The 24,478-nt window shown below is 39.6% G+C and overlaps 2 protein-coding genes across 3 annotated transcripts in view; both read left to right on the forward strand.

Annotated features, from left to right (window-relative positions):
* Positions 1-14,875, forward strand: part of LOC121951898 (solute carrier family 22 member 23-like) — a 61,674-nt gene extending 46,799 nt beyond the window's left edge. The window contains 6 exon segments of the mRNA XM_042498388.1: positions 426-528; positions 1,153-1,388; positions 7,662-7,694; positions 9,452-9,575; positions 10,369-11,062; positions 11,064-14,875. Coding sequence (XP_042354322.1) covers positions 426-528; positions 1,153-1,388; positions 7,662-7,694; positions 9,452-9,575; positions 10,369-11,062; positions 11,064-11,891 — 2,018 coding nt within the window. The 3' untranslated portion in view covers positions 11,892-14,875.
* A 4,480-nt stretch (positions 14,876-19,355) lies between these two features.
* On the forward strand, positions 19,356-24,352 carry LOC121951777 (tubulin beta-2A chain). Of its 2 annotated transcripts, XM_042498242.1 has the most exons (5): positions 19,356-19,497; positions 19,846-19,954; positions 20,213-20,221; positions 21,673-21,783; positions 22,778-24,352. In XM_042498242.1, exons 1-5 carry the CDS (start codon positions 19,441-19,443, stop codon positions 23,860-23,862), a joined length of 1,371 nt encoding a protein of 456 aa, XP_042354176.1. In that variant the 5' UTR covers positions 19,356-19,440; the 3' UTR covers positions 23,863-24,352. The 2 variants fall into 2 exon arrangements, with proteins under 2 accessions (XP_042354176.1, XP_042354177.1); XM_042498243.1 differs by lacking the exon at positions 20,213-20,221.
* The last annotated feature ends 126 nt before the right edge of the window (positions 24,353-24,478 follow it).

The following is a 24,478-nucleotide window of genomic DNA, read 5'->3' on the forward strand; positions in this document are numbered from 1 at the left end:
ACAATAAAGATTCATCCATTCATTCAAAAAAAGATAATCTCATCATTACATCCTTTTTTATATGAATATTTTCTGCTTTATTCACTCCACAATGACAGTACACTGAATATCTTTGGGTTGTGGACCAAATAAGACATTTAAGGTCATTATCTTGGGCTTCAGAAAAAGAATCTAATCAACATCTCTCACCATTTTCAGACATTTTAGAAACCAAACAACTATTTGATTAATTGAGAAATTAACTGAAAGATTAATCAACAATGAAAATAATCATTCTTTGCAGTCCTAATAGGCATACCATTTCACTTTGTACTATTCAAAACGACCACACTTTGCACTCTTTGCATTTTAAAGCTAAAATATGTATATTGGCCTCAAAAGTCAGACACAGTCAGTCTCAGATTAACACGTCTGCTTGTTTCTAGAATTGCAGAGAGCTCTTCAGAAGAAACCGAAGAAGACTTGCATTGTGAAAATGGTTGGGACACGAAACCTGTGGAAGAATATTGTTGTGCTCTGCGTCAACTCGTAAGTATTTGTTTTTTGTATCAGTACTCAGAAAACAGTTTAAAGTCAAGGTGTGTACGTGTGTAGGAAGATCTAAAAGCTGAGAGAAAAAAAGGGAATGCATGTGTGTGCTTGTATGCCTGTTCGGGGCGAGGCAATGCCAGTCAAATGCGCCATTTTGTGCAGTCAAGATGGCACTATGAACCTGAAGGTTCGATAAAGCATTGATCAGTAGCCCTCAATGCTTTTGCCCTTCCATTTCTGTGCTGCTCTCTCTTTTCATCTCTGGTGGGATCTCTCCTCTTCTCTCCATCTGAGACCTCGTCTCTCGCTGGGCCGACCCAGCTACAGCTCTGCCTCAGTGCACGGTATCCCCTCAACTCCCCAAGTCAGCATAAATTTTACATGAGCTGTGTCCTTACGAAACATTAGACAACCAGGAGAGAAAGTGTGTGAGTGTTTGCTCCTGTTCTCGTGTATGCTTGGTGTTTGTGTGTTTGTGTGTCAGTAAGTCAGTGTTTACATGTGTGTGGTTTCTTCTTGCTTTTTTTTGTGTCTTTTTATCATTCACTTATTTCTCTCCTACTGTACATACTTTAACCACTAGTATCGCCTAACCTAGCCCCATGTGTGTTCTGTACCCAGGCTAACAGGTTATGGGATCCACCACTGCTTTGCTCGCAGCATGATGGACCCTGAAGCTCAGGAGACGACCATGTTCCATAACTTCTATGCAGATTATTACACCATGGCGGGGATTGCGGTGGCATCCTGCATGGCGTTGTGTCCGGCAGTGGGCCTGATGGGGCGGCGGGGCGGCCTTCTCATGTTTATGATCATCACTGCCCTGGCATCACTTCTGCAGCTGGGCCTGCTTAATTGTAAGTACTTTATGAGAAACACATTTCCACTCAGGATGATACCACAGTGTTGTTTACTGGTTTTAAAAATCTATGGCAGTACTCAATTTGAAAAACACTCTGTAACAGGATTTAGAGGTCCAGTTAGGGCGATATATTGGTAGGAACAGAATATAATATACAAAGTATGTTTTCTTTAGTGCATAATTGCCTGAAAATAATAATTATTGTGTTTTTGTGTGCCCCTATACCCCAGCCCTGTGAGTCTAAAAGTGCTGGAAAAACACTGTTCATTTAATGTGAAACTCCTATATTCTGTATTTTTACTTTTTTAAGTGACCGGGCTCGCTCCCGTTAAAAAACTCCTGAACAATGAAAACTAAAGGAATCCTAACGAGAAAAAAACTATTTTATACATCTTATCCTCTGCACCTTGACAATTTTATGAAATTTTATGAAATGTTATACCATGACTTCTTTTTATGACATGCTATACTACGACCTTAAAATAATGAGTGAAAACCTATTTTGGTTGATCTGCAGGTCACTTCTTGCAAACCTTATATATTACAGACCCACCTAAATTAATATTTCTGGCTGTGCTATTATGCTACCAAATATGACTAATAGCCAACAATAAACTATTACCTGACTTTTTTAATGATATAGCCATATGACTTTTTTATGCTGATTTGGACTACAAGCCATACCTTGAGGTAGACAAAGAGACTTGAACTAACTATGGAGGATCCATGATCCAAAAAAGACATACTAACATATACTATTGCCTTTTTGGCCATTTTTTGACATGCTAAATTCTTAGGTTTTTGGCCTTTATTCCTACTTTGTATGCTATGGTGCGTCCCTGCAAGCTATTCTAGGTTGTTTTCAGCCATTTTTAGGTGCGATCAAAATTTGACTTTTTTCGACATACTATAATATTGCCTTATTGGCCATTTTTTTGACATGCTAAATAGTTAGGGTTTTGGCCTTTTATGGCATTCATTTCCACTTTGTATGTTATGGCACTTGTCTACAAGCTATTCTATGTCGTTTTCAGCTATTTTGAGGAGCGGCCATTTTTTTAAAATGCTAAATTGTAAGGTTTTTAGCCTTTTATTGCATTCATTTCCAGTTCTTCTCCTACTGCGCGTCTATACAAGCTATTCTAGGTTGTTTTCATCCATTTTTACGAGCGGTCCACATTTGAGTTTTTTCGCCATACTATACTATTGCCTCTTTTGGCCATTTTTTTCACATGCTAAATAATGAGATTTGTGGCCTTCTTTAACCTTTTATTTGACTTTGTATGCTATGGCACGTCTCTACAAGCTATTCTAGGTGGTTTTCAGCTATTTTTAGGAGCGGTCCAGATTTGACTTTTTTCGCCATACTATACTATTGCCTCTTTTGGCCATTTTTTTGATATGCTAAATTTTGAGGTTTTTGGCCTTTTTTGGCCTTTATTTCCACTTTGTGCGCTATGGCGCGTCTCTACAAGCTATTCTAGGTGGTTTTCAGCTATTTTTAGGAGGGGTCCAAATTTGACTTTTTTCGCCATACTATACTATTGCCTCTTTTGGCCATTTTTTTGACATGCTAAATTATAAGGTTTGTGGCCTTCTTTAACCTTTTATTTGACTTTGTATGCTATGGCACGTCTCTAGAGGTTATTGTATGTCATTTTCAGCCATTTTTAGGAGCGGTCCAAATTTGACTTTTTTCGCCATACTATTCGCTATTGCCTCTTTTGGCCATTTTTTTGACATGCAAAATTTTGAGGTTTTTGGTCCTTTTTGGCCTTTATTTCCACTTTGTGCGCTATGGCGCATCTCTACAGGGTATCCTAGGTGGTTTTTCAGCCATTTTAGGAGGGGTCAAAATTTGACTTTTTTCGTCATACTATACTATTGCCTCTTTTGTCCATTTTTTTGACATGCTAAATTTTGAGGCTTTTGGCCCTTTTTGGTCTTTATTTCCACTTTGTGCATAATGGCGTGTCTCTACAAGCTATTCTAGGTGGTTTTCAGCCATTTTTAGGAGCGGTCCAAATTTGACTTTTTTCGCCATACTATACTATTGCCTCTTTTGTCCATTTTTTTTGACATGCTAAATTTTGAGGGTTTTGGCCCTTTTTGGTCTTTATTTCCACTTTGTGCGCTATGGCGCATCTTTACAAGGTATTCTAGGTCGTTTTCAGCCATTTTTAGGAGCGGTCCAAATTTGAGTTTTTTCGCCATACAATACTATTGCCTCTTTTGGCCATTTTTTTGACATGCTAAATTATAAGGTTTGTGGCCTTCTTTAACCTTTTATTTGACTTTGTATGCTATGGCACGTCTCTACAAGTTATTGTATGTCATTTTCAGCCATTTTTAGGAGCGGTCCAAATTTGACTTTTTTCGCCATACTATACTATTGCCTCTTTTGGCCATTTTTTTGACATGGAAAATTTTGAGGTTTGGGGTTTTTTTGGCCTATATTTCCACTTTTTGCGCTATGCTGCGTCTCTGTAAGGTATTCTAGGGTGTTTTCAGCCATTTTTAGGAGCGGTCAAAATTTGACTTTCTTCGCCATACTACACTATTGCCTCTTTTGGCCATTTTTTGACATGCTAAATTTTGAGGTTTGGGGTTTTTTTGGCCTTTATTGCCACTATGTGCGCGATGGCCCGTCTGTACAAGCTATTCTAGGTCGTTTTCAGCTATTTTCAGGAGCAGTAAAAATTTGACTTTTTGCGACATACTATACTATTGCCTTTTTGGCCATGTTTTGGACATGCTAAATTATTAGGTTTTTGGCTTTTTTTTACCTTTATTTCCACTTTGTGCACTATGGCACTTCTCTACAAGCTATTTTAGGTGGTTTCCAGCCATTGTTAGGAGCGGTTAAAATTTGACTTTTTTCGACGTACTACACTATTGCCTTTTTGGCCATTTTTTTTTTACATGCTCATCTCTCTATAACCTACAATATGATGTTTTATACAACCAGGTTCATACTATCACTTTCCAAAAAGGAACAACGACATTTCACATGGTAAATATGATGAAATACAATGTAAACAGTTTTGCTCAGCCTGTACTTACGTCCTAATGCTTATGCCCAGATGTTAATTGCCAATCCAGGAGTGGGAGAAGAGTTCTTTGGGTTGCTGGTTGAAGATCAGTGGTTCTGGTTCGGTTACTGCTGTGTGGTTCCAAGGATCCAGGCAGAGGCTGAACGGTCCTGTTGTCCTCACAGAGATAGCAGTTTAGTACTATCTTGCTTTTTTTCTCCTTCTGGTTTGAGAAGTTCGCTGAGGTTTCCTGCTTTAGTATGGCTTTTATTAACATTTGGAGCGATCAATTTTTTGACCATTTTTCGACATGCTATAGTATGGCTTTTTTCAACATACTATGCTCTTTCTCTGAAACACTTTAAATATTGGCCTTTTGGACTATTTTTTTCAAAATGCCATGCTAAAAACTACTTTAACATGCTATACTATGACTGTTTTTTTCAATTGGAACCATGACTATTTTGACAAATTTTCAACATGCAAAATTATGACTTTTGCCCTTTGTGTTCGGTGACATGTCTTTACAAGCCATAATATGTTGTTTTCAACATTTCTTTGACATTTCAAAATTAGACGTTTTTTTGACATACTATACTACGGTGTTTTCGGCAGTTTTTTCTGCATGCTAAATTATGACATTTCTGACCTTTTTTTCGACATTGTATAATACGACGTGTCTCCACGAGCTATAATATGTTGTTTTTCGACATTGTATGTTATGATGCGACTCTACGAGCTATAATAATGGTAATTGGTGGTGGTGGTAATTTTTAAGGTTTTTGGCCTTTTTTGGCCTTTATTCACACTTTGTATGCTATGCCGCGTTTCTGCAAGCTATTCTAGGTCGTTTTCAGCCTTTTTTCGGAGCGGTCAAAATTTGACTTTCTTCGATATACTATACTATTGCCTTTTTTTCCATTTGTTTGACATGCTACAACATGTGGTTTTTGGCTTTTTTTGGCTTTCATTCTCGCTTTGTATACGATTACGCGTCTCTACATGCTATTCAATGTTGTTTTCAGACATTTTTAGGAGCAGTCAAAATGTGATTTTTTTTTTTCGACATACTATACTATTGCCTTTTTGGCCATTTTTCGGACATGCTACAATATGTGGGTTTTGGCCTTTTTTGGCTTTCATTCTCACTTTGTATACTATGATGTGTCTCTACAAGCTATTCTGTGTTGTTTTCAGCCATTTTAAGAGCGGTCAAAATTTGACTTTTTTTGACATACTATACTATTGCCTTTTCTGCCATTTTTCTGACCTTCTAAATTATGAGGTTTTGGCCTTTTTGGGCCTTTATTCCCACTTTATATACTATGTCGCATCTCTACAAGCTATTCTATGTTGTTTTCAGCCATTTTTAGGAGCGGTCCAAATTTGACTTTTTTCGACATACTATACTAGCTTTTTTGGGCCTTTTTTCCAACTTTGTATACTATGTCACGTCTGTAGAAGTTATTCTATGTTGTTACAGCCATTTTTGTGGGCAGTCAAAATTTGAGGCTTTTCACCATAGTATACAATGCGGTTTTCGGTCGTTTCTTCGAAATGCTAAATTACGACGTTTTTGATCCTATACGACAATTCATGCTATGACACGACTCTACAAACTGTAATTTGTCTTTTGCAACCAGTTTTTGGACATGTCAAAATTGTTGTTTTTTGCCATACTATACTATGTGTTTTTTGGCCATTTTTGTGACATGCTAAATTATGAGGTTTTGTCGGTTTTTTCAACATTATATATATATTACAACATATATTGTGAATTTTACAGAAGCATGAGAAGGAGGGAGAGGAATAGAACTTGGAAAACAGTTGAAGTGTTGGGAGGATCGGCTCAGAGAGTTAAGGTGCTTGCTTAAGTGACTCAGAGATTGTGTGATCAAATCTTACCCAGGACGTGAATTTTGAAGGGTTGTTTCCAAAAGCACAGAGCAAAAGGGAACTTCGAAAATAGTTGATAAAATTTAATGTGCTTCAACATACTATACAATGACTTTAAAACACTTAAAATATTGACTTTGGACTGCTTTTTCAACATGCCATACTATAAACTGCTTCAAAATGCTGTACCATGACTTTTTCAGCATCACACTAATGCACTAAGTACATACTCATTTATGGCAGAAAATGTTTTAGCATTTTAAAAAATTGAATGAATAAATTTGGGTAACACTTTATTTGGATAGAACAACAGAAGATATCACCATTATATGTTACAATTTATAAATATACTTCTATATTTTCAGAAATAATTTAAGTGAACTTGTCGCTCAACCATCATCATCATTCGCTCAACCTATATGCAGTGATTGTCAGATACGGTATATCAAAACACCTACAGACAAAGCAAAACAATTGAATTGTTAAATTTCATCCAATAAATTGCTGAAATGTCATAAAGACTAAACTATCCATAGGTGTACTATCCAAAAAAGTATTACCCATATTTCTGACACATTTTAAAGCCCATGTTGGATGGTATTGAAAGTACTTGAATTGCTTATTAAACATTTAAATGAATATATAGAATATTAATCTTTGGTGGAAGTTTTGCACACAGTTTAAGAGGAAGCTGTATCAACTGAGAGGAACCTGTATGACAGAGGTCTCCTGTGAGGGCTGTATAATAATTCATCAGTATTTTTTATTGACTTTCAATTTAGTCATTTGCATAGAAACGCTGGCTTAGTGAATGATTCCAAGATAATTAAAAAGTAACTGAAGAAGTTATTGCAAAAATGATTAAAATATGTGAATACTTTTGTCTGATGCAATAACTGATAATTTTTATTTTTATATTCATTTATATAAGCCAATCTTGCAAAATATCTGTTTTAATTTAATAATATTGATTTCAGCCTGTGTCTCATATACACATGCTATGAATGCTAACATTAACACTTGGTTTCCTTTCGTTGTTTCTAATGGCTTAGTCGAACATGATTACAAACAGCCGTTTTAAGTCAATGTTTACCAAAAAAGTGCCCCATGCACAAGTCAGTTTATTCACTTACAAATGAGCGAGCCGTAATGTTTAACCGGAGTCAACACATCAAGGTCACGCTCGTGTTTCATGTTCGTGTTTGAAGCTTGTAACAGTGCATGTTGACACTGCACAACACTTGTGCATGTTTTTATTTTAAAGTTCGACACCAGATTTAATTGACTGTCAGAGCACATGCGATGATTGTTTTCTTTGTGTCTCTCTCATTCTCTTCTAGTGCTGGGGAAGTACAGTGGCCATCTGAATATAGGTATGATAATCTCTTTATTTCCACTCTTTTTGAGTCTTGTGTTTGAGTTTGGGAGATAAACTGATCAGTAATTGAGAACTCTTCCCTCGATGTTTTCATTATCTTTACATACTTTTAAAGTGTGAACTGATTTTTTTAACATCACTTAGATTGCTGTATTGTCTTGACGAGGTTTTAGAAAATTCTGCTGCATACAGACATCCTGCAGTAATTCATTACGTGTATACAAGCCCTGCAGAGACACATAATGAAGTCCTAGATGTAATTATGACTAGCTTTTCACTTATTTATCCCCTTTGTGTTGAAAAGGGTCTTTGTTATTAAGTTGTGAATCAAACAAACATTGTTCTCTTGTTTTATCACTCTTGTCTTTCCACACTAATCCCCCTGTGGACACCAAAAGCTGATCACAGAGCAGTTTCCTCTGATTGTCTTTATGCCATCTTCAACGTGTGGTATTCGTTCAAAAAGGCACTCCATTCAAGTCATCTTTGCTAAAATGAGCTCTTTGTATGCAAGCCAATTCCTCAATAACTTGTCAAAATAAACATTAGCACTGGGAAACAGTAAAATTTTATTAGACCAAAGCTTTTTAGCACTTTAGTTTTCTAAATGTAGTTTGAAATCAGCTGTGATGATACATCGTAAAATGCTTGTAAAGATCTGCGTTATGATCTAGTTTCAGTGACTCATGTGCTTGAGAATTAATAGACACATTGATTCTACATACAGCTGTAGTATCTACAATATATTTTAGAATCATATTTTTAATTGAGGTGATACGGTACATGATATTATATGGCAGCAATTTTATATGCATCTACATGCCTAATTTTTAAATTCAAATTACTCTACACACATCTGTTGTGTCAGATTCTATTTTTTTTTAAATGCAAATTTCAAAATATAGATTATTTGCAAATTTTTGGAATTTAAAAATACATAATTTTGAAATGTCAATGCTACATAATACTTGATCTTGAAATTTAAATACCACTGGGATTTGAGCATTAAAATGTCCATCCATCCATTTTCTACCACTTATCTGGGGTCGGGTCACGGGGGCAGCAGCCTAAGTAGGGAAGGCCAGACTTTCTGGGCTACCAAGAATAATCAGCAAAGCCTGAAGGAATTAATCAGATCTCTCCCTTTAATAGGTAACATCCTCTCAGTCACACGATCCTAGAGTTGGAATTTTTTTCAAATTGTGAAACCAAAATAATAATTGTGTTTTAACTTTCTCAACTTAAAAAACTTTTTTTAAAAAGACATTCATTTAGATTGTTTTTAAGTTAATTATTTCAAATATATAAATAAAAAAGTATTTAAATGTTACCTTTAAGTGTATTTGCAAACACATGTATTATTGCCTATTTTGTACAATTAGTTATTGATTAATTAAGTGCTTTATTACTATTTCTATGTCACTTGTGATCCATCATAGAAGTCTCTGGCAATGATTAAATTTTAGATTTGCATATACAGCTGCTTATAAAAATTCAAAATATTACAGCCTATTTTTGCTTCAATTTATCCTTCATTTTTAACCATCTGAATACGGAGAAATCCACTGTCTAATTATTAGGGCTGAAATTCTAGAATACCTTCTTTTTTAGGCTTTTTAGGAAAAAATAGTGAACATCTGAAGAGCAGAGAAGAAGCCCCTCCCCTGCCCTTACTTACATACGTCTTCTCCAGACTACACAGGGTACTGAGTACAAATCACCGTACTTGTATGTCTTCTGCTTTGTCTGCAGATAGCTCAGGTAGGCTGAATAAGAACTTTTCCATCGCCTTCTCCATCATCGGCATGTTCTCCTCCCACGCAGTCAGCAACCTGAGCATCTTCTTCTGCGCTGAGATCACGCCTACTGTGATCAGGTAGGCCCACTGAAACAAAGGAAAAGTGTATTATTATAGGAGAACAAAAGGCAAAAAATTTGCTTTTCTCTTGAAGCGTTTGTGTTTTTAATGTATAGGACATTCTTAAACATGTGTGATTAATCTACAGTATGTTCATGTTTGCTTTAATTTGTGTAGCCTTTGGATTTACAATTGCTGCAGAAGTTTTTAGTGTGTTTTCTACACCGGATTTACTGCCCTGATTATTATGATTCAATTACTATAGTTGTTGGTGTCCGTTGCATCATGTGTTCCTGCAGATGGATTAGCTGCCCCACCTCCTGTTACAGGAGGGTATGAAATCATCGAACAGACTCTCACGGTCCAGTGTCAAATGTAATCCACATCTTTTACAAATTAGCCATCCCCTTTGAGAATATATGACACAGCACTGGATATTCATTATCTGGGGTTATGTAAGGGGTTTTGCTCTGCTGACAGTGCGCCAAGGACGCCCTCTGGTGTTGTGTTTAGGCAGTTACGGGAGAGGGTGGGACTGCATGTGGAGGAGGGTGTTCAGTGGTACTGCAGCACTCTCTGCTGCTGTCTGCTAAAATGGCAGTGATCCGTCAACAGAGGCCAAAAATGAGATCCTCCCTCTGTAGAAATGATTTAGGTGACAGTTGAGTACAACATGTAATTCATGATTTACTTTAATTGTTGTGAATTGTCTTTCTTTGGCTGGTTTCTAAGAGGTTTATGAGTTTTTTTGGTATGTGTGATCATAAATCCTTAAACCTACCACGTGATAACATTTTCCATCTCACCATAGGGGCGGTGGGCTGGGCCTGGTCCTCGCCAGTGCTGGCTTTGGTATGTTGACTGCACCCATCATGGAGCTCCACAATCAGAAGGGCTATTTTCTACACCACATTATCTTTGCCTGCTGCACTCTCATCTGCATCATCTGCATTCTCCTGCTGCCCGAGACGCGCTATCAGCCTCTACCCGAGACCCTGGCTGACGGCGAGAGCTACACCCGTCAACCTCTCCTTCCCCCGAGGAAACCGGGGGAACAGCGCCTCCTGCTGGTCCAATCTGAGAGCAGCAGGGACTACACCAGGGTGCATGATACGCCGCTCCACGAAGCAGCCGCCACCGCTGTGTCCACCATGGACTCCACTGCCTCTTCAGCTGTTGATTTGACCGCTCCGTCATTTGGAGATGCATCTGCTCCCACCTTCATGGAGGGCCACCCTGGCAAGCCTGAACCAAAAGACCCCAATGGTCACTCAGTTTCATCTTTATCCATGACTCCCATCAAAGCCCTGGGAAAAGACAGCGTCATACATGTCAGTAAAGAGCATCTGCTGTCTTCCACGCCTTTACACAAACCCCCAAGCGTCACAGACCCACTTTTAGCCAATGCCGAAGAACCTCCCGCAATAGTCTTAGATTCTGTTGATCCATTGACAGATTCTGCCGTTCTTGAAATGAACGACATCAGTCCTTCCCCTACAAAAGAGTCCAGGTGCTCCCCCTTCCCCCCCCCCCCTCTCTCAAATTGTGCCTGCCTCCTTGTTGATCTGCACCACGCCCATCATCGAACCCCCGCCTAGCTCCACATTAGAATCCCCCAGTCCCGTGGGAAATGAGATAGATGGTATCGTCCCGCAACTCGAAACATCTTTGCTAGAGGCCACTCATGCCACTTTAGCAGACTCCACTACTCCATCTATGCATGACAGCCCTCTTTCATCCCCCTCTCCTGTTCCCATAACAGATCTCATAGACAACACTTCTACCGATGCTCCACCCTCCATTAGCGTACACTCTGACATTCCCATCCAGTCAGAAATAGACGAATCTACTCCTTCCACTAGAGACTCCTCCATACCTCCTGTCATACACCCCCAACCGCCACAGTTAGAGCCCACCTCCCCCTGTGTTAATGATGTATCTCCTTGTTCTCCCCCTAGTCCAATCACTGTTCCCCTTTCACCCACTCCCCCTCCACCCATTAACTCAGGCCATACGCCCTCAGAGGGATCCTCCACTCCCCCTGTCATAGATACTGTCAACACCACCGCACCGGCTCCCACCATTCTCCCCGTCACAGACATTGTGCACACCTCTACTCCAGAATCTACCACTCTGACTGTTCAGCCCACACAGGATTCAGCTGGTTCCCTTGCCGAAGATTCAGCACCAACTTCCGTCACAGAATCAGCCTCAACTGATCCCCTTTCTATAGTGGACTGCACCGTCTCCTCCCCCATAGACTCTGGTGTCCTTTCCATCAGGGACAATGCCAGCACAGAAAACAACACTGTCAACGGTGTGGCATCGTTATGATCCAGCGTTGCAGCAGCCCGGAGAAGAAGCTTTTCGGTTGCACAAGGAAGCAGCCACACGAATAACTGAGAAGGGGGCGAGGAGGGGGGCACAAACTGTCCAACTCAGACTTCAGGCACTTACTGAGACACTGTCCCCACCTGGAGTTGAGTAGACATGTCATACAGAGATGCTGAATGTCTCTCAATGTCTCCCGCCCCTCCTTCCTGCATTTAGCCAATAAATGAGACCATGCAAGTGAGAGTGCCAGAGGCTGGTTTGTGACAATGTGACAGTATCTTCTGCTCTTTTTTGAATGTCACTGGAAATCACCAGCCTATAAACTACTTTGATGTAAATGAATGGGAAATCACTGTCTGTCGTTTTAAAGAGACTTGCTATAACTATACCCACAATCACTGAGAGGACTGGTGAGAAGTACAATGATGCTTAAAAACAAAAACAAAAAAAATCAAATCACTGGTACTTTTGCTCAAATGAAATGTCCGTCTAACATATTTGTATAAAAATATCGCCTTACCTGTATGGACAAAAAAAAAATCTGAATGTTACAGAATATTTTTTTGCCGTTACAGAGGTAAACAATCCAAATTGGAATGATTTTTTTTTTTTTTTAAATAAAGCGCCAAAAAAACTACTCTGACCAAAATTAAATGTAGACATAGTGCCAAAAAATAGTATAAAAACAGTATTTGCCTGTTTGGGGAAATATTGTTTGTTGCAGCCCCCTGCCATAGCCTGTAAGTGGATTAAAGTGAATCAGATCCCAAAGTTCAGAAATACAAAAGAATTAAATTGTTTATCAAATTTGTAAAAGACTGAAGCTAAGTCACCAATTGATTAATTAGAGTTTGGATATGCTAAATTTCATCAAAACGTGGTTCATTGTATGAACGGCGATACTAGAGAAAAGAATGACCCGTATTTTGTCGGTCTGAAGAAACTTTTATTTTTCCAATCGTTTCAGTCAATGGAATTTATGGTATGCAAATGCTTTTATTTGTAAATGTGATCTTGTAAGTAAATGCATACTTAGTTGTTGAGCTTCAGTCTTTTTTCTTTTAAATTCAAAGTATTATTTTTGAATAATCTCCCATGGCGTGCCCTTATTGTACAAAGCTATACTACATTCTTACAGTATTTGTGGCACCTCAGTGTGGTGCCACTTTATTCTTTGCAGTTGGGACAAAGCATGAAAATAATCGTGAACGTGTCAGCAAAACAAAACCTTAAAAGCAAACCTTAAAAAGACACAAAAGCTTTCTTTGAAATGAAACCAATGGATGACAAAAATGATCAATGTGATTGCCAACAGCTTCGCTAACCTGAAGTGTGTTTTCCAAATCATGTTTTGGCATTAACATAGTTTATGTACTGTATGTCAAAATGTTCATAAATTCAGATGCACAACAAAGTTTACCTTAAAAAAAAATGCAATACGTCATATTTGTCAAAATGACATTTTAAAATACAGGTCAAATCCTTATTTATAGGCAGATTAACCTTCATAATCTGAAATTGACAAACTCTTTGCCTAAGGAGGCACTTTCTCTTCCAAAGCCTGTGTCCATATGTGGACAGCATCATACTTGACTTGTGTGTAACTTGACAGGGTTAAGTACACACTTTAGAGGTTGTAATATTTGTCAGAGAAAGATGAGTGATTACGGATAGACCACTGTTTACAATGTAATAATGATAATAATAATAACACGTTACTGTACAACTTCAGAGCCAACTGAATGATGTCTTGTCATTTTGAAATGTGATAAAACTCACAGTATATCATATTACATTTATACAGGGAGTATTGGTGATCTATTATTCAGGAGTCAACACCAGATTTGTGTTATTCACACCATCCTGTGGTACATTTATGAAGAACCTTACAGGTACTATTCTCACCAAAATCCTCCTTTTCTTTCCTCTACGTACACTGACAAAGGCGCTGCATATCTTAAGGTATCTGAATGATTGAGCAAATCTGCCTGTGTTGTTTTTGCTTCAGTTCATTGGTCCTTTAACGGATCAAGTCAACAAACTTCCATTTAGTGAAACTGATATGAACATTTGTGTAACATGCCATGCTGCTAAGCCTCAAAGCACAATGCCCTGCAATCATGTGATGTCAAATTTGGAGGAGCTTGGCGTCTTGAAAGCAAAAAAAAAAGAAGAAAAAAAAGAGAGAATGGAGAGTGATTTTGAATACAGAAATTAACACATTAACTTTTGCAATAGATGCACATGGAAACTACTTTGTGGAAGAGGGTGTTAACACTTGATTTAATAAGGAATTCTTGGCATCTGCAGTAAAAAAGTGGGCTGACTGCAGTGGTCAGTGGCTTCACATTACTGAGTCCTCGTCTGTGAGTGTTGGTGTGTCTCAGTGTGCAGAAATCAAACTGTGTTTTGCCAAAACCCCATGCAACACCAGTGTAAAGACAGTGACACAGCACAATACAACCAGTGTCTTCTCTAAGATCTGTTGCTTCCATTTTCACAACTCCCAATGCAGCTATTTTACGGTGCTGGTGGGAGTAAAATTACAGTAAAAATCAGTAAAAGCAATCCAAAGCAATGTTAGCACCAGCGATAGGGCAGACTAGGAGACAGTGATTGGTGGAAAAGCAAAAAAAAGCAAAAAAAAAAAGAAAAAAAAAAAAGGTTATGCCTTTGTAAATAGTAGGCTAAATGTGTGGAAAGGCCCAGCGTAAGATGAAGGATCATAGATCATAACAAGAACTGATGAAGAGTTTTGAACTTAGATAAAAACAGACCCAAGTGTACGCATTTCAGGTTTCGCTTCTCTCAACCGTGCGACTCAGAATCTCCTGAGCGGAGATTTGAATGAATGTAAAAACCATGGATTGTACCATTTATAATTTCTGATTGTTTGGTTTCATTTTGTTTTTGTTTTAACAGACATAATGCACTTGTATATAAGCCATACCTGTTGTTAAAATAAACCACTATTTATTGATCAACTATGGATATCAGTGAGTGCTTCATTTTATGACATGTCATGGCTTTTATTAACAGTAGGTAATACGCAAAAGGTAGGTATTTGGTCAGAAAAACACAGTTTTAGACAAAATTAAATTTTGACCTGATGCTGGCGTTTGATGAAAAGTTAAGAGATGTACCAAACCAACATTGTAGAACTAGTGATGACAAAAGCCGATTGCTGTGTCCCCTCATGCCAACTCTGTTGACACCACCACATGCCAGCAAACAGCAGCGCACCGAACTCAGAAAGCCAGGTATGAGGGCAGGCTGGCAGGCATGTGTCACATCTATGTGAGGTACAGCAACAAAAACACCAACATATTATCAAAAATATGATAATATCTGAAACACAAGTCTAACTCTCAGCAGACTCTGTGACATGAGAAATAGTTTCAAAACAGGGTAAGCAATATCACTGCTTTAAATAATTTTGACATGCAAATGTCATTTAAAAAAGTCATGGTATAGTCTTCCATAAATATGTCATGTAAAAATCACAGTATAGTATTTAAAAGAACGTCATAGTATAGTATGCCATGAAAAATGCTGTGAAAAAGTCATAGTAATTTTCACAATGTTGCATTATCGGGTGATATAATGCAGTATTGGGAGCTAAAGATGGACCGATTGTGACCTTCTGGTCAGGCCCCACAGACGGCAGTCCCTGGACCATTAGAGGGGAACCAGCTGCCGGGTCCAGCAAGTTATGGGTGTGGGCATCGCGTCCTTTTAGAATTTAATGTGTCAGGGGACGCAGGACGCATATCTAGTAGGGCTGTAAATCACTGGTTGCACTACGATACAATATTGTATTGATACTTTGTGAAATCGGCAAATAACGTATCATTGTCCAAAGTCTACCACGATACGATTTTGATTCGATATAGGGGCGTGCAATCGATATATTCTTATTATTTGCTCATTTAACAAAGTCGGTTACAAGAGAAGCTGCCACCCCTTTCCTTGCTTTATCCGGAAAGGATAAAAACCGCTATATATAATTGGAAAAAATTAAAACTGGTTCATTCTGTTTGAAACATTCTCTGGAAAAAACGTTTTCAATATAATTCAAACCCTAATCTTTTTCCAAAATCTTCAAGGCTGTCTGACTTGATGACAAACTTCTCTCAACATCTTAAGAATCTGGAATAACAAGATCTCATCACTAAAGTAAATCTTAATAATAACTGTTTAGGATCATATACAAAACAGCGAACTTTTGTAGGTCACATTTCCTCCACATATACAACATGCTAACATTATTAGCATAAACCTATGACATTTTACGCTGCATAAATTAGCTTAGCGGCTAACGGACTATTCCTCTACTCACATCTTAACCAATTTACTATTATTTATGCTTTGTCCTACTCACGTTTAAGTCCCTGCATCTCCTGACAGAACAGCACGGACGAGTTTCAGTCTTATACGCACGTTTTTTCAACATTGTTGAAACAGAGCAGCTAACTTAACGTTAGCAAGAAGTCAGTGAAGTGGCCCCGCGAGTATGTGCTTCCTCAGTACGGCTTTTGTTTACATATGACGTGCGTCCTCTGTTGACTGGCAGTTTTTCCAAAAACAAAATATTCCTACACTGATTATTTATTCCTGAGTGAGCCAAGAGTGTCTGCCTGCAGGCCACCACTGCACGAAGACTTCCGGTGCTGGCTCCGCCCTCAAGTCCCCTCCACTGTGGAGCCAAGCCCCCAGGAAGTGCGCCAGGCGTTTTTCCTCCTTTAAACTTTATTCGTAATCAAAAACTGGCTTTTGCATTTAAGAATAGAAACATCGATTAAAATTACAGACTAAACATCATTTCATAAAGTAAACAACAACAAAAACACACAAGTATCAAAAGAATTTTTTTTTTTTTTTTTAAAAAAAAGGAGAAAATAAAAATAGTCAGAGATCTAGTCAGGAATTAAGATCGATGATGCAAAATTTACATAGTGGCCGAAAGTGGAATTACACTGTTCGGGTCAGTCAGGTGATGCACACTGGCCCAGAAAGACTTTTCCCCATTGCACATCGGGACAGAGACATCTGTAAATCAGTAAATCATTTTTTGTGAGCGCCAAAAACCCCGCAGAATGTCTTCAGTCCCTGTCTAAATATAAACCACCCGGTTTGATAACATTTGCAAAGTCTAAAAGAGCTGCAAGATTAAGGCTGTGTTAAAAAAGTCATTCCACATGCCCTTGTTCGCTTCCCCACTGCCATCTAAAGGGCCGTTCCAATAATCTGAAAAACTGAAGTGAACTTAGTGAGATCGACCCTTGGAACAGCGATGGTCACCTCAGAGGTCTATATCACCCACAATGCATTGTAACTATGCATGTGATGCAAACAAATACATCCATGGTGGGGGGCAGTGATAAGTAAGACTAAGGTTGCACCGCAGAAGAAAGAGAGGATGAATAAACTGGTAAATAATTAAAAAATAAAATTAAATACAGGTACATTTATCAAGTTTCACTTCTTCTAATGTATCTCATAGGTCTGTACAGGTCAGCATGCACATGTAAAAATCCACTCATCTATTAGCAGATAGTTGATTATAGTAAAGTGTCATGTAATTAATTGAAGTTAGTATAATATTTATGAATATTAGTTCTGCTCAGCTTGTGTGATTTCTGTATTTCCAACATTATCTGTAAATAGCTACATGGGAAAACAATGTTTTTCAAGATATCATAAACCCATTAAAAATAATAGTTATGATAATCACGATATAGATCACACTCAAAACTTATTATATCAGAAAATCATGTATATACTGTATATATATACTTTCCCTGGGCTTTCCAAGTGGCTTTCGTGTGATGTCAGCTGTTACATAACACCAAGGGCTGAGGGTAGGTAAAGGTGGCCAAGTGGAACAACTTTTGTTATGCAGCATACATTTTTTTAGACCACCATTCAAGCTAGCGAGGCGCTAATCTGGAAGGCGACCGCTTTACTGGCGGAAGTTACCCACACGGGCACACTTGGCCGCATTCGGCTGGCGTTAATCTCTACTACGCATGCTCTATGGGCCAACAGATCCAGGTATTTTAAACATTTCTAAACCCAGAAAAGGAGCTTTTTCTGCTTTCTGCGCCAGTGAGCACGTCTCTTAGGAATGAACGAGGCCCCGCCCCCATGGCTGTATCAAGACTTCACTATAATACATCCATGGACTTGAGAGCATGTGGAGGCCTGCATCTTTCTCTTGGCTGCTCACCATCATCTGCCAGACACTGTGTGATGGTGACACAGACTTTCAAAATAAGGGCGTAACTGAAAGAGTAAGATATGGATAGATGTTTAGACTTTGCATCGATGTTACATCATCGTTACTCATTTAATCAATCCATCAATTGTTACACCCCTAGTACCTAGCAACATCACTGCTGGTGAACAAGAATGTCGGTACAAAGTTTGATGGCAAGCTGTCTGAACTGCTGGACCAGAACTGCATTCCCTGCAACTACGTTACGAGAATGGCCAGATCCTGCAAACTAAGAGCCCTGCCCAAGATCATGAATCATAGTACAGTATGTCATATAATTAAAAAAAAAAAAAAAGTGACAGTATAGTACATTAAAAAATATTCCTAAAATAATCACAGTGTAGTATGTCATATGTCAGAAAAAGTTACTGTATAGTATGCCATAAAAAAGTCATAACATCTCATAATATAGTATGTCATGAAAAAATGTCATAAAAAACGATAGTTTAGTATGTCATTAAAAAATGTCATAAAAAACAATAGTTTAGTATGTCACAAAAATGAAATAATTTAAATATATGAAATATTTTATTTGATATTCTGCATATTGTTGTTCAAATTTGCACACAAAACAGATCTCTGGCAGGGCAGCAGTGCAGAGATACTAGTTGTTTTTGGGGGGACTGGAGGCTCAATAGAGGCCCAAAGCTCATTTTTGCCCCCAGGGTCCCCTACCCAGTTCTCCCAGTTCAGCTGTGGCATTTTCTTGAGGCATAGGAGCATCTGCATTATTCAAACTACAAAATGAAAATGTCTGAGTTCATAGTCAGGGGTTAAAATGCTGAATCACTGCATTGAAATATATTATTCAGCCTGAAACAACAGGCTGTTAACATACAGGTAGATTATAATTGCTCCTGAACATTGTGTTCGGCAGCACATGCAGAACTATAGCTTTTAATATGACACTAAAGTCTGACATTTCCTGGCACAGAAAACAATCCCCTGGCCTTTTATAAAAAAAAAACCCTCAGCGCGGTGCAAAACAGGCTACATTTCCCTGCATGGGACAGGGTGATGTCAGGAGGATGATGCGGCATGATCCTCGAGCCCACTGCATCAAACCGGCGCGCTCCTATTGGCTGCCGAGGATATTGATGCTGCGCTGTGTGCAACGTCATCTGACCAGCAGCACGTTTATCTATCTCGCCGGCTCCAGCACTCGCCCTCGAAATGAGGCAAGTGCAGATTTTGAGAAACACAGTGGCAAGACACTGAAGACTGGACCTAAAGTCGAGACGAGACGCTCTGTGCCCGCATCCGCAGCGCATCATGAGGGAAATCGTTCACATCCAGGCTGGACAGTGTGGGAACCAGATTGGGGCGAAGGTATTGATATTATCAATTAATTTAGGAGAATTGAATTCATTGTGCCATGTGATATTTTTTGTTTTGTTTTTTGAATGAGACATTTGACTAATTAGTTTGGCGTTTCTTGGGCACTTCAAACGAAATATCTCTTGTAAAAGTTTGAGATGAATTGTCATACATGTGCAGGGTGCGGTCCAGCTGCTCAGCGGCTGCAGTGATGTGGCGCCCATCAGCTGCGTGTCATTTTGTCACCGAGCAGATGCGCAATTACCAGAAAAAGGGCCGACGCACGCGCTTTAGCGCGTGTTATGTTTCTAAATGACCCCAACAACTAAAATTGATATTATCATGTGTGTCTCATCTTAGTTCTGGGAGGTGATAAGTGATGAGCATGGCATCGATCCCACCGGTAGTTACCAAGGTGACAGTGACCTGCAGCTGGAGAGGATAAATGTCTACTACAATGAGGCATCAGGTAAAAAATAAACATAAAAAGTGTACCAAAGCACATGTTTGCATCTGAATAATTAACTAACACATAAAGCATCCATTACTCATTATTCTTGCATGAATGCTGCACAGCCCTCATTTAAATGTCACTAATTTAGCTGCAGAGGGGAAAGTAGGTCCCACTATGAGTGCGGGGATAAATTAGGACAGTGAATCTGCTAAAATATCTCTCTCTCTCTCTGTCTCCCTCTGTCTCTCTCCCTCTCTCTGTCTCTCTCTATAGGGAGCACAGGTATCTGCAGTCTCTCTGTAGCTGACCCACGAGCTCGCTGGTCTCATCTCAGTATCTGATTTTTCATTGGCGTGGCATGTTGAAGGTCATTCCAAATGCATGGCGTGTCACTCCTCACGGCTGCTGTGCATCAAACAGTCAGGCAACCAGGATCAGTAATCACACAGCTCTATGTGTGGTGATTCAGCCTTTGAACTATTGCTTGTTGTAGAAGAACAAGTCAGTGCAGATCTCATTCTGTGTGCAGACAGGGTTGAGATCATCGGCTTTGCATAAATCAAAGGCCTGTGCAGGAGGTGCATATAGGCCCAAACAGCTTATTCACTATCACTATCTAACCTAGCAGCAAGCATCATTGATCCTTTGTTTCCATGTTACATGCCGGCTTCAGTGTCACCTACTGGGTCACTACTGAGTTTGGATTCACTGAACATCCCATTAACTTCTTCAAAGTAAAAGAATGCACTGACAGATATTTACAGAGACAAGCTACATTAACTCAGTTTGAGAGAAAAAAAAATTTGGGCAGGGCAAGATTGCACCTTTGTTTGAATGCACTCTGCAGAGCTCAGCACTTTGTGAGCCCCACTGGTCCAGAATAAGCAGTGCAGCATGCTGCAGCAGTTTGTTTGCAAGAAGGGTCACGGATGAACAGAGAGGAACAAAGTAAAGTGCAAGAAACAAACAATATAAGGCACCATGCGGTCTTCAAATATCCAGCTTGATGGACAGGTTAAAGAATCCTTTAACCCCATGAAACCTGGATCAACATCAGTTTCTCGTGATGTGTCAGAAAGCTTTTCACAATTGTTTAAACCTTTAAAACCTGCACAAACTGGTGTGATTACTTTTGAAAATTTAGCTAAAAAGGGGATGACTAAGACATCAGGGAAAGCTGACAACAGCGCGAGATGAAAATTAGTATATAAAAAAAAGCAAGATAGATTAGAAAAAGCTGACAAGAGAACCGAAAAACTGAACTGAAAATAAGTTTTAAAGAATTGTCAGAAAAAAAGAGTAAAACAGAGAAATAAAAAATATATATATTATTATTTAATTATTATACATTTACAGTTAATTGCATTTATATTTTTAGCACTTTTCAAGACATTTGTTTTTTTTTAAAAAGTTCTTTTCTTTTTTTGTGTGCTAATTTTCAGGGGATTGACTTGGCCAATGCCCTCCTCCATGTTTTTGAAACAGATTAGGCCAATTTGTCTCGGTATCAAGGGGTTAAAGAAAAGGGTATTTATCTGGAAGATGACATTAGCAAACAGTCCGCTATATTAAAATAATTTTAGATCAGTTTAGTGAGTATAATCATCTTTGAGTTTTTCCATAGTTCACTACAAATGTTGTGACATCACCCCACTGAGACTGTCAATATCTGACTCCACCCTTCCGTCCATTATCTCTCTCTCCCTCTCTCTTCTGCTCTTACACATCCAAAGGCAGCAAATTTGTCCCTCGTGCCATCCTGGTTGACCTGGAGCCGGGAACCATGGATTCGGTTCGCTCCGGCCCATTTGGACAGCTATTCAGGCCTGACAACTTTGTCTTTGGTGAGTGGACAATAAATCACCATGTCACCACCAGTCACCCTGAACCAACTACATACACAATATGTGTGTGTGTCAGCGGCTGCTGTCATATCCTGTCAAGCTGTGCTTCGATTCACCTGAGAGCACTGTGCAGCAATGTATATTTCCAGCACGAGCTTCTGCAGCGATGTGCCAGTAGTGTGATGCTTTGTCCGTACGCAGCTGAGTCAGACTGAGACAGCTCTCGTGGTGACTCAGCGAAAAAAGAAATCTACTAGGAGGTGATGCTGCAGTGCTGCTCACAAGTGAGGATGCAGGGGGCAATAAAGTCCACCACAAGATGACTCTGCATTATAGAATTATAGTTCACCAGAAATATCAATTACTGTCTAGATCAGAGCTAAAGAACTAAGTGTACATTTACTAATGATATTAAAATTTCAGATTTCCTCATTTATAATACATAACATAAGATTTTTGAGTCCCTGTTTCTAACAAGTACGCTTGCAATGCAATTGTTGCAGTGGATGTGATGTAAGAAATTGGCTAATCAATGGTTATCATATAATAATGCTTTATAGGTCAGTGGTCATCAAGAAGAACAACATTAGGATTGCCAGGCTGTAAACTCTAAGAGTCTGCAGCCATGCTAGCAGCTCTGTCAGGCTGTACTTTTGGACAGTGGTGGTATGACCTTAATGCTAAAGTCAGTATGGCAGCATGCTGACATTGACAATGTTAACATGCTAATGTTGAGGAGATAAAATGTCAACCATGGTTCGCATTTAGTTTGGATTTTAAGCCAGCCTTGAAATAGAATAAATGTTAGCATTAGAGGAAAAGTGATCACCAAATTCATTAGGGTCAATCTTCTGGGGACTATGAATGTCTATAGGTAATTTTATAGCGCTCCAATGATAATAACATTTGTTACAACATATAAACTTGAAATGAAGTATTCCTTAGCAAACAGTGGCACCATTATTTGTCTCTAAACTTTCCATGCATCATGCAGGTCAAAGTGGAGCAGGAAATAACTGGGCCAAGGGCCACTACACCGAGGGAGCTGAGCTGGTGGACTCGGTGCTGGACGTGGTGAGGAAGGAGTCCGAGAACTGCGACTGCCTCCAGGGCTTTCAGCTCACCCACTCACTGGGCGGAGGCACAGGTTCAGGAATGGGTACACTGCTTATCAGCAAGATCCGCGAGGAATACCCTGACCGTATCATGAACACCTTCAGCGTCATGCCTTCCCCAAAGGTGTCCGACACTGTGGTGGAGCCCTACAACGCCACCCTCTCTGTCCACCAGCTGGTGGAGAACACCGATGAGACCTTCAGCATTGACAATGAGGCCCTGTACGATATTTGCTTCCGCACCCTGAAGCTGACCACACCTACCTATGGTGACCTCAACCACCTGGTGTCAGCCACCATGAGTGGGGTGACCACCTGCCTCCGCTTCCCTGGCCAGCTCAATGCCGACCTCCGTAAGCTGGCTGTTAACATGGTGCCCTTCCCCCGACTGCATTTCTTCATGCCAGGCTTTGCACCCCTCACAAGCAGGGGCAGTCAGCAGTATCGGGCCCTTTCCGTGCCAGAGCTCACACAGCAAATGTTCGATGCCAAGAACATGATGGCAGCCTGTGACCCTCGTCATGGACGCTACCTCACTGTGGCGGCCATCTTCCGCGGTCGTATGTCAATGAAGGAAGTGGATGAGCAGATGTTGAGTGTGCAGAACAAGAACAGCAGCTACTTTGTTGAATGGATTCCAAACAATGTCAAGACCGCCGTTTGCGACATCCCTCCCCGTGGCCTCAAGATGTCCGCCACCTTCATTGGCAACAGCACGGCCATCCAGGAGCTGTTCAGGAGGATCTCTGAGCAGTTCACAGCCATGTTCCGTCGTAAGGCCTTCCTCCACTGGTACACCGGCGAGGGAATGGATGAGATGGAGTTCACTGAGGCCGAGAGCAACATGAATGACCTGGTGTCTGAGTATCAGCAGTACCAGGATGCCACAGCTGATGAGATGGGCGAATATGAAGAAGATGAAATAGAAGATGAAGAAGAAGTCCGTCATGATGTACGCCACTGATTGTAAAACACTGACATGACACTCTGAGTGAAACAGTCCCTCAAAATATTCATCGTTTTTGGACAGTGCAGTGAGATCATAAGAAGTATGCTAGAGATGCAAGTGTTTAACTACATTGTGAAGACCATGATGAACTATAGCTGTTTAGCTAAAACTAAATAGATATGGCTTATACTGACAAAGATCACGAGTGGTGTTAGAACCTTAAATTATGCAAGTACTAAAGTAATTGGTTTTCCAAGTCATGCTTTGCCGGTGTAAGAAATAAGTACAGTCTTGTCCTAAATACAGTTTTGTAACATTCAACATGCATTCACTGTCTCAAGTCTCCAATAAAAGATCTAGTCCTGACAGTACTCCATGTCATGTTTTCATTTAATACTTACAAATGTGCCGTGGTAGTTGGTGATGAGGATGTACTACTAGCTAGACAGGTAGGTTACCAAAGAGGAAGTGGGTATACTCTCTTATATATTTCAGTGGCTTAGTGGCTATACTGTAAACATCCAGAAAAAGAGATATGTATACTCCACATACCGGCATAGACCCTACACTACACCACTGCAGATGTGTAAAGGTGGATAATTTGCTCTGCACTTATTGCAATATGGGTCCT

The sequence above is a fragment of the Plectropomus leopardus genome, chromosome 12 (genome assembly GCF_008729295.1).
Source record: "Plectropomus leopardus isolate mb chromosome 12, YSFRI_Pleo_2.0, whole genome shotgun sequence".
NCBI lineage: Eukaryota > Metazoa > Chordata > Actinopteri > Perciformes > Serranidae > Plectropomus > Plectropomus leopardus.